Source organism: Macaca thibetana, chromosome 13, assembly GCF_024542745.1.
Source record: "Macaca thibetana thibetana isolate TM-01 chromosome 13, ASM2454274v1, whole genome shotgun sequence".
Lineage (NCBI taxonomy): Eukaryota > Metazoa > Chordata > Mammalia > Primates > Cercopithecidae > Macaca > Macaca thibetana.
In genome coordinates this window covers 97,084,971-97,098,896 of record NC_065590.1, presented here as the reverse complement: position 1 = coordinate 97,098,896, position 13,926 = coordinate 97,084,971, and the positions used below count along the sequence as shown (strand labels likewise).

General features: G+C 45.1%; 1 protein-coding gene across 2 annotated transcripts in view; it reads left to right on the top strand.

The window, feature by feature from the left end:
• GRHL1 (grainyhead like transcription factor 1) overlaps window positions 1-10,508 on the top strand; it is a 47,365-nt gene extending 36,857 nt beyond the window's left edge. For both annotated transcript variants that reach the window (XM_050753909.1, XM_050753910.1), the window contains exons 11-16: window positions 829-968; window positions 2,042-2,079; window positions 4,774-4,865; window positions 5,209-5,294; window positions 7,224-7,288; window positions 8,823-10,508. In XM_050753909.1, the coding sequence (XP_050609866.1) occupies window positions 829-968; window positions 2,042-2,079; window positions 4,774-4,865; window positions 5,209-5,294; window positions 7,224-7,288; window positions 8,823-8,937 (536 nt within the window). In that variant the 3' untranslated portion in view covers window positions 8,938-10,508. The remainder of the gene's footprint in view (window positions 1-828; window positions 969-2,041; window positions 2,080-4,773; window positions 4,866-5,208; window positions 5,295-7,223; window positions 7,289-8,822) is intronic.
• The last annotated feature ends 3,418 nt before the right edge of the window (window positions 10,509-13,926 follow it).

Sequence of the window (13,926 nt, the reverse complement as noted above, 5' to 3'; positions counted from 1 at the left end):
GTACTTCAGGGCCAGATTATTGGGGAAGATGAAGTCTATAACTTACTAAATTAAAAATTGGATGGACATGCTTACACTTCACCTTATTGTCGAGTTTCTTGGTATGTTCTGAAGTCAGTGGGTCCGTGAGTGTTGGAATGTAAATTATTTAATGAGGACAGCTGAGGTGAAATTTCTCCCAAATTATGTTTATATAATTATAAATTTTAGCCTTTCCAATGAAAACTAAATACGCTCCGCCTCTGTCACAAATCTTCTGTGGATATGTGTCTGTGTGTGTTTGAAGATACCTTTTCCCTTTTGATTTGATAAAACATTCAGTTGATTGGCTGGGCGCGGTGGCTCAAGCCTGTAATCCCAGCACTTTGGGAGGCTGAGACGGGCGGATCACGAGGTCAGGAGATCGAGACCATCCTGGCTAACACGGTGAAACCCTGTCTCTACTAAAAAATACAAAAAACTAGCTGGACGAGGTGGCGGCGCCTGTAGTCCCAACTACTCGGGAGGCTGAGGCAGGAGAATGGCCTGAACCCGGGAGGCGGAGCTTGCAGTGAGCTGAGATCCGGCCACTGCACTCCAGCCCAGGCGACAGTGCAAGACTCCGTCTCAAAAAAAAAAAAAAAAAAAAAAATTCAGTTGATTTTAGTGGAAATACATACAGCAAATTCCTTTACATAAACTGGGATTCTTAGGCAGCGTGCCCTGTTGTATCTTACAGAGTGCTACACTTGGAGTGTCTTACACAGAGGCGAGGGCTCTGTGGCCTGCATCCAGTCTGTATGTAATCCTTTGACCTTGGCTTCCTCTTTGTTAATTTTTTTTTTCCAGTTTCTGATGTTAAAGTACCACTGCTTCCCTCTCACAAGCGACTGGATATCACGGTTTTCAAACCCTTCGTTGATCTCGATACTCAGCCTGTCCTCTTCATTCCTGATGTGCACTTTGCCAACTTGCAGCGGGGCACTCATGTAGGTAACCAGGATCCCAGGGGAGGCTACCAGGAAGGAAGGCATGGCAAAAGGAAATTCTTTGGCATTATTCATGGGAAATAGAAGCCAAAATTGAGTGAGGTTTGACCAGTTAGTCAGCTCTTTGGCATATTCTGCTGGGGTGACATGATGCCCGTGCAGTAAAAATGGTAAGCATCATTGATTGGAAGGTGCAGTGCAGCCTGTCAGCTTTATTCTGTTTGTATTCATTCATTCGTTCATTCTTCGTACCTACATATCCTAACTCATTTAAAAGATTCTAGAATAGTCACATAATTAGGAGTTTGAGCCTGTGATCTTTTTGGATTTAACTTGGGGGAATACCTAGGTTAAGGAGCTCTCATAACATAAGAACATTTGAAGGCTCTTCTTACAGTTCCAGTTACTGAGCCATCCTTGCCACATGTAGTTACCAATGGCCATGTCTTGGCATGTCTTAGCTTTAAAATTTAAAGCTAAATTTTAAAAAATAGTCACTCCCTGTTTTGTGGCAAAGGCTTACAAGAGATAGGAGCTTCAGTAGAATGAAGCATGGTTTTATGCTGAGTGCAAATAAATATCAAAAAGACAGTCTTTCATGCACTTTGTGGACAGATTCGTAAGGACTAAAGATTTGTCAGAGTTCTTGGAGCCGTGGCCAGTACGTTTAGTTTCTAATGGGAAGCTGGAGGTGAGCAGGGGTTCGCAGACTGTTTTTGTGAAGGGCTAGGCAGTAAAGGTTTTCGGCTTTTGGGACCCCGCGGTCTCCACTGTGCCGCTCAGCTCTGCCGCGCTAGTGTACACGTGGCCATAAGCAGCATGTGAATAAATGAGCATGGCTTTGTTTCAGTAAAGACTCTATTTACATAAACTGGCTTTAGACCAGATTTGGCGCAACCACTGAGTTAGGGGAGTTCAAGACGTCTGTAAGAATCTGGTTATTGAAAAATAAGGTTTAAGGATTTTATATTAGATTGATCAGATTCAAAATTATTTCCATTTTAGGAATAATTCATTTATGGTCAAACATTTTGAGCATACATTTGAAAAGCAATCTATTTCTTTGGTCTTAGGTCCTTCCCATTGCCTCTGAAGAATTGGAGGGTGAAGGGTAAGATTTATGTTTTGTTTTGTTTTAATAATGGAAAAAATATTAAACTTGTAGAAAAACTGCAAGTAGAGTACAAAGAACTCATTTTTCCCTGAGCCATTGAGGGTAAGTTGCCAACCTGATGGCCCATCACTCCTGAATATCGTGGGGTATATATCCTAATATCCTAGCAACAAGGACATCCTGCTGTGTCACAGTCAAGACCAGAGTATTCACATTGCTACATTTGCACCAATAATGTCCTTTATAGCAAAAAAGGATCCAGTTCAGGATCACATGTTGTAGTTAGTTGTCATGTTTGTTAATCTTCTACAGTCTAGAACTAAACACTCCTTAACTTTTCTGACCAAATATTTTTGAAGATTGCAACCAGCTGTTTTGTAGACTCTTCTCAGTTTGCCTGTGTCTGCTGTTTTCTCATAGTTAGATTCCAGGCCTGGCAGGGATGTCACAGAGGTGAGACTGGGTTCTCCGTGCGTCCTAGCAGATGGCGCTTGATGTCGGTTTATCTGTTACTAATGGTGTTCCTTGGTCACTTGATTAAGGTGGTATCTGCCAGCTTCTGCACTGCAGAGTGGCTCCTTTGATAATAAGTGTTGCCTGGGGAGGTGCATTGTAGCTTTGTAAATATCTCATTCCCCATGCAACTTTCAGTTTACTCGTTCATTTATGGTTATCAGTATGAACTCATAGTTTCCTGTTTTATTCAATAAGTTGTGATTCATTAGTCATTTACTTTGATGTGCAGGTTGTCCCAGAATTGGGCTCTGCCTTCCTGTGCCGGGCAGCCCCCTACTCAGACACTCTGCCTAGTGGAGGGGGCTGACACTATCCCTCTTTGGGCCATCAGAACCTTCTTGATGGCTCTGGGACTTTTTCAACGAGGCAAAGATTATTTTTGTTTTTATTTCATTTTACTTTTAGAGACAGGGTCTTGCTCTGAGGCCTATGTAGGATTGCAGGGGTGCAATCATAGCTCACTGCAGCCTTGAGCTCCTGGGCTCAAGTGATCCTCCTGCCTCAGCCTCCCGAGTAGGCGGGACTACATGCACATGCCACCACACCCATCTAATTATTATTGTTGTTGTTTTATTATTATTATTATTATTATTATTGTAGAAATCCTGGTCTCAGGCAATCCTCCCGCCTCAGCCTCCCTCTTTCTGTTATCTACCCTCAGAAAGGTGCATTCTGATGGAAAGAGCCAAGGTTTCCATGGGAAGTTCATTCCTCAGCATCCTTCTTCCCTCATGTTCCATTCATTCCCAGGGGTTAAACCATCATACTGGGGACATTCATGCCCCACACGTTACCCACCGTGCCTCTCTCTGAAGGCGAGTCCTGCACTGCCCCTTTGATTCTTAGTGTTTCAGGCTTGAGTCCTGCAGGCACCTTCACTAGATGGCTGCTGTGTGCTAGGAACGGAGATGGCAGAGTCTCAGAGGCTTAGCCCCACCTCCTGAAGTGGCCATTCTGCTCCAAATCCAGCACTCCCTCCCTTCACTTTCAGTTATTTACCTCTTCTCTTGCTCGCCATGACAGCGCCTGCTGGACCCTCCATGCCAGGTGCCCCTGGTAGTCAGGTGCTCGATCTGAGCTTTTCTCTCCTCAGACTCTCCTTGGTCTGTTCTCCCCTTCTGGCTTCCATGATACCACCGTATTTTAAACCCGTGGAACCCTGTGCCCGGATCGCACCAGCCTCTCCTTCCCCTGGTTTCATGACACCACCGTATTTTAAATGCGTGGAGTCCTGTGCTCGGATCGCACCAGCCTCTCCTTCCCCTGCTTTTTCTGCTTGAAGGTCCTGGGGTCCCCTCCAGTCTTGACCACTCTTTGGGGACCACACTCTGTCTCACAGAACTTTCAAATATTCCCTCTTCCCTGCCATGTAAAATTTAATTCCTTAGAACTGAACAATCAGGACATTCACGGTAGAGTCGGCTTCCCAAAATTTCTAGATATGGCTTCTTGTGGGCCATTCTGTTTGAGCCAGGCTGGCCCTACGTTTTCCTGCTCACACTTCCTAAGTGTTTTGAAACATCATCTCCTTTGTCACTGCCTGTACAAGGTTATCTCAGATCCTACCTCCGCCATAGTGTTTCCTGAAAAGAAGCACCCAATAGCCAGGCACGGTGGCTCACGCCTATAATTCCAGCACTTTGGGAGGCCAAAGTAGGAAGATCGCTTGAGCCCAGGAATTTGAGAACATCCTGGGCAACATAGGGAGAACCCATCTCTACAAAATTAAAACAATTAGTTGGGCGTGGTGGTGTGCGTCACCTGGGAGGCTGAGGTGGAAGGATTGCTTGGGCCTGGGTGGTTGAGGCTGCAGTGAGCCATGATCCATGATTGCACCACTGCACTCCAGCCTGAGCAACAGAATGAGGCCCTGTCTCAAAAAAAGAAAAAAAGAAAAAGAAAAAAACCAAAGCGCCTCATCTTCGAGAAGGCAACTTTATCTAATGAGAGTGCAGATAGGAGCCTGAGTGTGGTCCCATGTCTGCCTGTGAATATCCATGAGCCCCGGAGTCAGGATTTTCCTTCAGCCCGATTTTTCATCCACAGATAAGGAAGCTGGACCAGATAAAGAATGAAAGTCACTTTAAATCTAGTTCCATGATAGGCTCTAAAACACCTTTTGTTGATGCAGCTGGTTAAGTTGAATCGCTAACGGCATATTTTGGATCACTGCAGCTCTGTCTTGAAAAGGGGGCCGTACGGCACAGAAGATGACTTTGCTGTCCCTCCTTCTACCAAGCTGGCCCGGATAGAAGAACCAAAGAGAGGTGTGTTGGTTTCCGTGTCTTAGTGGGAATTTTAAATCAGAAATGGGTTCGGAGTCTATCAAAAGCATAAAGGGTTCAAGCACATTTTTTCCAGTTTCACTTGCTTGGGAATTCTTCCATCAGACTGACATCTAGCTTGAGCTAGGACTTACAGCAAAGTTCAGAGAAGCTGAAACCCATGTTCTTAAAACAGAATTGAGACCGGCTAATGCTCGCCATCCTTGATGTGAATGTGGTTTTTATTTTAGCTGGTACCGTGGTCTGTTTTCCTCTTTTGCTCATGTGAACTGTATCCTTTTTTTCTCTCTCTTCCCTTCGTCATTCCTGGTTGGGGATTGATTAGTGCTGCTCTACGTTCGAAAGGAGTCAGAAGAAGTCTTTGATGCCCTGATGCTCAAAACCCCATCTTTGAAGGGCTTGATGGAAGCTGTAAGTAGGATCAACTCTGTAATCCCCTGTACAAAATGAAAGGACACATACATAGGATTTCACTGAAACACTTTATCAGATGATCCAAATCCTTTGTCAGACCTTCTGGAATCCTTGACACCTTTCTTGAATCATTGTGCGTCCCACATTTTATCCTCACCCAGGGATCTTAACTCACATAGTCACTCAGTCATACCTGTTCCACTGAAGTGAATGCATTTGTGATGGCCTATGAAATCGTTTAATTTTTATATACGTGGTTAAAGGGAGATTGCCATTTAGCAAGCCACTTAGAAGCTAACAAAAATGATTTTTAATCAGGTACAATCTTAAAAACTTCATACATAATAAAAACAGTGGCTCCTCAGTCTACCTTTGAAACTCCCAATCCTAGGAAATTACTGAACTTGTATCAATACCTCACCACAGCCTATTGCAGAGAAAGTAGACGTGTAACCAGTGATGGCCATATGTCCATCTTACAAGGATCTCAGCATGAGGCTGGAATAAACTGACCCCATGCTCCCTGTGGGGCTATCAGTAAGAGAGGAAACGTGGAAAGCTGCTATGTTAATTTCCTGTTCTGGCTGGGCCCTGGAAAAACGCATGTTAGCAGCCCTGAGTGCAGGTATTTACCAACCTGTCTCCTATAGACTGTAGAGATCTTTAAGCTCAAAGTGTGTCCATAATTGGGCTAAAAGCATCTCCCCTAGCTCCCTCTGATTACTGTAGTATGTTGAATTCATTTAACACATCTTTTAAAGGGCTCGCTTCATACCAGGCACTGTGGCGGGCACTGGAGTTACGAGCGTCAGTGACAGTGCTGAATGGAGTTTATGTTCTAGTTAGGAAGACAGAGACACCAAAATGAGCAAAGAAGTTGAGGTCATTTTTCAGGTACTGATAAGTGCAATGAAGACGATAAAGCGGGGAGATGGGGCGTGGGTTTGGGGAGCTGCTGTGCGGTCTCTCAGCCAGGCGGCCCAAGTCCACGGGTGTCATTCAGTGCATCCCTGCCTGCCCACAGCACAGGCAGTGCCGTTCCCACTGTCACTTCCTGCCTCCTGGGATGTCCCCTGAGTTTCTCTTTTCTTGCCTTTTGATGACCCTTCATCACGTTTTAAGAATCATGCAAACTGGCCAGGTGGGTGGCTGTAATCCCAGCTACTCGGGAGGCTGAGGCAGGAGAATCGCTTGAACCAGGGAGGTGGAGGTTGCAGTGAGCTGAGATCCTGCCACTGCACTCCAGCCTGGCATAGCAAGACTCCGACTCAAAAAAAAAAAAAAAAAAAAAAAAAAAAATTGTGCCTACTCTGATTACAGGGAGAGAGGAGAGTGAAGAGGATGCAGAGTTACTGGGCGAGCATAACTGTTCATGGCTCACAGGGAACTCATGACAGGTCTTACATATCAGAACACAAAGTATTATCCACTGGTACAGAAAAGAAAAAGGGTTTGTGTGGTGAGAACTCGGAGCTAGGGTCTGGTCTGAAACACATGTGTTTGGAAGGTTGGCGGGATCTACAAGTTCGCCACCTGAGGCTCCGTTTCTCAGCACCACCTTGAGCTTTGCTCTGTGGCTTGAGGTTAAGCTGGTGATGCCAACCTGAGGATGGTCTGGATGACAAGTGCAATGTTTGATCTAGAGTGAATCAGCTGTTTGCCCATTCTCTTTTAAAATATTAAAAATCGCCTCTATGCCCTGAAAGGAAGACAGCCGGAGTTTACACAGAGAAGCTCATTACAGCAAGGGCAGCCGGGCTGAGGAGAGGGGAGGCCCCCAGCACGCGAGCTGGGGCTTTTCCATGTCTTTGTGTCTGCGTTTTGGAAAAACAAAGTCGAGTGACTATGCACATGTGTATGTATTTGTTGTTTGGTTTCTAAAGCCTTGATACAGGGTTTTGTAATTATTTTTCTTTCCTCTTTTAGATCTCAGACAAATACGATGTTCCCCATGACAAGATTGGGAAAATATTCAAGAAGTGTAAAAAGGGGTAAGCAGCCACTGTGTCCTGTCTGAAGGGCTGAGCGAGGAAAGTGCCGATGCCCCCCGCAGTGCCAGTGAGACGCACCCCCCAGTGCTGTTGACACCCCCAGCACCAGTGTAACACACCGCGCACGCTAGTGACACACCCCCTGTGCCAGTGCGCCTTGTGTCCAGTCCAGAAGCAGCCAAAGAAACCTGGGTGCTAGAATGTGGCTTTTCTAAATTATATACGAAATTACTTAGATAAAATTGATCTGCCTTGAGGAGATCTTTGTGTATTGTTTCTCCAAGTCACCTTCTTTGCCCTCCACATGCCTGGCAGCAGTGCCATGGCTCCACACTCCAGGGTGTGTGACCAGCGACACTGAGGATGGCCAGGGCAGCACCTTCGTGCGTCAAGCCCGTTGGAGCCACGCACTGGGTTGGGCACGTCCCACGGTGCTGTGCTGGGTCTTCACGTCTTCTTTCTCAGCTGGTCTTAGGGCTTGTTCATAGTTTATAGACAGTCGGCTGAGGCTCAGAGCTCGAGAGGCTTGTAGGAGCCACGGTTGGTATCTGTTCCCTCTGCAGCCCATGCCCTGCTCTACCCTCCTGCCCAGGATCCTATTTCCAAGTTATATCATATTGCTGCTTTGTCCAGGAATTAGTATTTTTAGTTCTTTTTTGTCTGTCTATGATGTTTGGCATGGATAAGCAGTGGCTAGCATAAGAATTTTTTGGCTTAGTTTTAAAACAAATTCTAATGGGAAATTTCTAGATGGTTCTAGTGGAAAGAGTTGGACTTAATAGTAGTTAATTTGTTTTTGTTTGTTTTCTTGTTTATTTTTTGTTTGATAATAGTAGTTCATTTAAACTTGGAGGCTAACTTGCTGGAGTGTGCAATATGTCAGGGGGCTGTGGCTTCACATCGTGTAAGTTAGTGTTATTGATGTGCTTTTGCTTTATTCGTTTAGAGATGGTTTCACTCTGTCGCCCAGGCTGGAGTCCAGTGGTGCAATCGTAGCTCACTGTACCCTTGAACTCCTGGGCTCAGGCAGTCCTTTCACCTCAGCTTCCCAAGTAGCAGGGACTACAGGCATATACCACCATGTCCAGCTAGTTTTTAAAATTTTTCTGTAGAAATGGGATCTTGCTGTATTATCCAGGCTGGTCTCAAACTCTTGGGCTCAAGTGATTCTCCTGCCTCAGTGTCCCAAAGTGCTGGGATCACAGGTATGAGCCAAGTACCATTTAGCAAGTGACTACTATTAAATACATGCTGGAGATAGTAATCATAAATAAGCTAGTATATTTCATTTTCCAAATGCTGTGATAGAAATGTATCACCTAATTTCCTCCTAACTCAGTTCTCTCAACAATCCTGTAAGATGGGTACTACTATTATCCCCATTTTATAGATGAGGAAGTTGAGGCTTAAGGAGATTTAAATAATTTGCCTCACATACCGCAACTAGTAAGTGGGAGAGCTAACAGTTAAATCTAGGTCTGACTTCAGAACCGAGTGGGAGTGAAGTTGGCTTGTCTTGTCCCCCCCTATCCAGGATCCTGGTGAACATGGACGACAACATTGTGAAGCATTACTCCAATGAGGACACCTTCCAGCTGCAGATTGAAGAAGCTGGGGGGTCGTACAAGCTCACCCTGACTGAGATCTAAAGGCCTGCAGGCCACAGCTCCCCAGGAGTTCAGTGCAGGTGTTTCTAGATCTTATGGTTTGGCAAGTGCAGGTAACCCCAGTCAGCCATGTCGCCAGCACAGCTCTATGTCAAGGGAAGGGGTTCCTTGCAGGTTGGAGGCGGGGCTGCATCTGTCTTGGTGGTAGCATTTAATCTATTGCATTGGCGTTTTTCAGATGGAAGAGAAATCCATATACCATTATGTTTGAATGTCCTGATATATACAGGATTTAAAGTGAAAACTTTATTCCAAGAGTTAACAGAGTCTCTGGGAAGCTTTAGGACATCTGCTACGTTATTTATCAAAATATTGGGATATCTGCCTTGTGCCTACAATGTCGTGGGCCTGCTCGCTAGCGGAAGTCAGAAAAGGCGATAGGCTTGGCTTTAAGATTTCGTGCCCTTGCCTGAATTCAGTACAACTCCACTGCCTCAGGTTAGTGGGAGCGCACCTGAAGAGTACAGGGGTGAGCCCTCTCTCCCTTAACCTCTCACTCTCCACCAGATGTTTACTAAACAGGGCATGTTACTGAAATCTTCCTTGGCGACTTTCTTGGACATATCAACTGCCTTTCTCATGAAGAATGTTAATGGGTTACAGTATGGATTCAGTTCAGATAAAGCTGCATTGTATATAAGTGCAATATATTTTTGAAGGTCTGTAAATGTGTACATACATGTCTTATATAAATATATAATATATAAATATGGTGTCTGTGTACATATAGTGAAGATATGCAGTAAGAGCTACCTTAAAGACTTGCCCTAAACAAAGGTTAAGTTATTTTTGATGATGTATACCAAGCAGATAGAATACTGTGCTTAGTGAAACCCACTAAAAACCTTTTTCTCTGTTTTTCTAAACACAGTCATTCTGTAGCATAGCAAAACCTTCTCAAATGACAGAGATTCTGTTTGCTATTGAGAATGTTGTTAATTGGATTTCTGCACTGTTTAACAAATGAAGTAAAAGAAAAACACTACTGCAATCACGTCTTTTGTTATGCTAGTATCAGTCAGATGCACTTAGAGTGAAGAAACACTGTAATTACAGCACACAGATTGCAAGTATTGTGTACCAAGTGATACAACTCGAAATGGGGTTCTCATCTTCCTGTTTTGAGAAATGATTGTTTTTTCACACATCAGAGCCTTCGTGCTTTGATTATCTTGTATGTTAACAATTCTAGAAAACATTCATGAATTTATAAAAATACGTTACTGTGGCAGGGGAACATTTTGTACACATTTAAATATATAAAAATACTAAAATTTGGAATTTTATAACAAAGTCACGGGTATCTTTAGGTTCAGGGAACTAGGCTAGGTCATTCGTGTAAATGGACTGGTAGTAACAGTCTTAGGTTAAAGTATTCTAATGACGTATGGGAACTCAATTGCTGGTTTTCTAAGATAAGGTATGGGATATGGGTCATATAACTATTTTATATTTTTTATGAAATTGATTTTGTCTTGTGTGTTATTTTTAATTGTATCATTGAAGATGTATTTTAAACCAAAGGGATTAAATTTTATATGTCTATTTCGTAATATGTCATTTCCTGTTTTTCAGTTTGACTTTGCATTGCTCAGTAAAACATGAGAGCGGAAAAGCATCTCATTGCTAGCACTTTCTCCTTATTTCTTAATGTGTGTGCTTAGGTCGTTTCCTTCGTGTTAACTTTTCCTTACTGATGCCTGAAATGATCCACATAATTGTTAAGTCAGGATCCCTGAATGATTTTCCAATTCTTACCAAAATTTAACCACCAAGGCTGAATGCTTTCGTACCTAAAATCTTAGTATTCTTAGTTTTTAAAAGCCTAACAGAAAATATTTAGTTAAAAAATTTACCAATATTTAAATCATCAGAATCTCTAAAACAGGCATCCTGAATGTATTCCAGGGTAATCCAGGGCCTAAATATGGTAGACACTTTAAATGGATACATGGTCAGATTAATGAAGCAAGCTCCCTGGTAGAGCTCCTGGGACATCAGCACTTTTCACAGTAACCCTCGGGCCAAAGTGAAGACTCTCCTGCAGCCTGGGTTCCCGTTCACTCAGCGGTTCCGGCGCATCCTCTCCGTGGGAGCCCTGCCTCGCTCCATGGGTTTCCTTCACCCCCTGCCTTCCCAGCACTTACCTTTGCCTCAAAACTCGCCTTTTCCCGGGCCTCGCCAGGGACATTACCCCTGGTTCCTCAGCCAGCACCCTCTCCCTGCTCTCACGGCTCCCAGTACTGACAGACACCTGCTGGCTGTCTCCACAGCCTCTGGTTTCCTGGAGAGCAGGTTCTGGTGTCTGTCAGCTTTGGATCTCTGGCACCCAACCCAATGCTGGTTACGTAGTCGATGCTCAGTGAATGATTCTGTAATGATAAAGTGACTAGTTTATCAGCAAAGCATCAGCAGGGAGCGTTTTTAGACATTACAAGCCCAGAAGTCAGTCAGGGCTGGACTTGGACCAGTAGGCCACAGAGTAGGACCGGTAGGTGGAACTGTCTGGGGGTCAGGCGTGTGCCACTGTGCCTGGATTTCTGGCCTGGATCTTTGCAGTAACCCAACTGCACTCATTGTTTCCACCACCCCGGGCCCCTTTGTTTTATTCCTAATCTGGGAGCCATGATGATTCTTCTAAAATAGAAATTAGGACTCTGCTCAGAACCCTGCAGTAGCTCTCTGCCTCACTCATAATGTGGACGGGATCTGTCCTCCAGCCACTGACCTCAAATTCCACCACAGCTGAAGGTCCTGCAGAGTTAGGCCTGCTGAGGTTATGCCATGTTGAGAGCAAATGTAGGCATTCAGGTAATAAATGCCTTTGACTCTTAGTTTCTGTTGCTCAAAGCCACGTTGGAGACGTTTGCCCAATCTTGGTCATGTTTCCAGGAAGAAAGACTCGTTTTATGAGCCTCATGGGATATTGGTGGTATTAGTAACAAGATGAGTTGAAGTCTGAGTGTTAAGATTGCCATTCTTAGCAAATACTTCTTTCTCCCTATTAAAATTCATCAGAAGCAGTTCACTTGCGGCTGGCAGGGCCAACGATACACCTTCAGTGTCCCCCTCGGCTCTCCTGGATTCCTTAGCCCAGCATTCACTGTGTGAGGGGGTCTGGTCTGCAGCGACTGTGGTCACCTTTCCAGCCCACAGGGCGTCAGTCAGCCCATCCCATTGCTGAGAGTGCAGGAAAGACCTGGAGAGCAGGGGGTAACATCTTCCCCAGACAGTGTTAGGAGGTTACGGGAATGTCAAAGGGCAGAAAACAATCCCTGCAAAAATGCAGGGGCTGCCTCAGTAGCATTCCAGGGGCCCAGCAATCTGGGGCATGTAACAGACCCCTCCAGGGTGAAGCACAAATGCTCAGCGACAATCTAGTCACAGCCCCTCGTCAGTTTCCGGACTTGAGCTAGTTTACAGAGCCAGGACCCCTCAAGGAAGGACCTTAGTACATTACCAAAAATTGATACTGTCAATCTCTCTCCCAGCCTTCCCCGAAGGGAACCACCCTGGCCAGAGAAACTGTGTACTGGGGAAAAGGAAACAGACATTTTGTTGACTATTGGACACTGGCTTTATCTAAACTGATACTGGTTCCAGGAGACTCAAAGCGGCACTGGCCTTCTAGTCACAGTGAGGGCTTATGGAGGTCAGGTGATCAATGGAGTATTCGCTCAGGTCCATCTCAAAGTGAGGCTGGCGGGGCCCTGACCCCCGGTTCCAGATGTGTAATTGGAGCAGACATAGCAGCTGGCAGGACCCCCACACTGGTTCCAGGACCTGTGGAGTGAGGACTGTTATGGCTGGAAAGGCCAAATGGAAGCCACTAGAACCGCCTCTACCCAGGAAAATAGAAAATCAAAAGCAATATTGCATCCCTGGAGGGACTGCAGAGATCAGTGCCACCATCGAGGACTTGAAAGATGCAGAGATGTTTAATGGGTGTGGCACACCAACGTGGCACATGTATACATATGTAACAAACCTGCACGTTGGGCACATGCACCCTAGAACTTAAAGTATAATAAAAATTTTTTTAAATGTAGAAAACAACAATAATAATAATAATAAAAGAAAGATGCAGAGATGGTGATTCCCAGCACATCCTCACTCGGTTCTATTTGGCCTGTGCAGAAGACAAATCGATCTTGAAGAATGACAGTGGATTATCATAAGCTTAACTCAGTGGTGGCTGCAGCTGCAGCAGCTGTACCAGGTGTGGTTTTATTGCTTAAGTAAATTACCACATTTCCCAGTACCTGGTACTGTACGCAGCTATTGATCTGGCAAATGCCTTTTTCTTCGTACTTGTCCCCCAGGCCCACGAGAAGCAGTTTGCTTTCGGCTGACAAGGCCAGCAGCCCCCCTTCTCTGCTAGGGGCACATCCGCTCTCCAGCCCCACATCGCACTTTAGCGCACAGGGATCTTGATCTCTCCCTCCCACAAGATGTCACATGGGTCTAATACATTGATGACATCATGCTGACTGGACCTGGTAAGCATGAAGTAGCAACCCCTCTTGACTTACTGGAAACATATTTGCGTATCAGAGGGTGGGAAATAAATCCAACTAAAATTCAGGGGCCGTTTCCTCAGTGAAACGTCTAGGAGCTCGGTGGTGTGGGGTATGTCAAGGTAACGCTTCTCAAGGAGAAGTTGCATCTGGCCCTTCCTACAACCAAGAAAGAGGCACAATATCTAGTGGGCATCTTTGGATTTTGGAGGCAATACAAATCTTCATTGGGGTGTGTTACTCCAGCCTGTTTACCAAGTGACCCCAAAAGCTGCTAGTTTGGAGTGGAGCCCATAGCTAAGGCAGGCTCTGCAGCAGGGCCAGGCTGCTGTGCAAGCTGCTCTGCCACTTGGACTATATGATCCAGCAGATCAATGGGGCTCCAAGTGTCAGCGGCAGATAGGGACGCTATCTGGTGGCCACCATTGGTGAACCCCAGTGCAAGCCTTTAGGA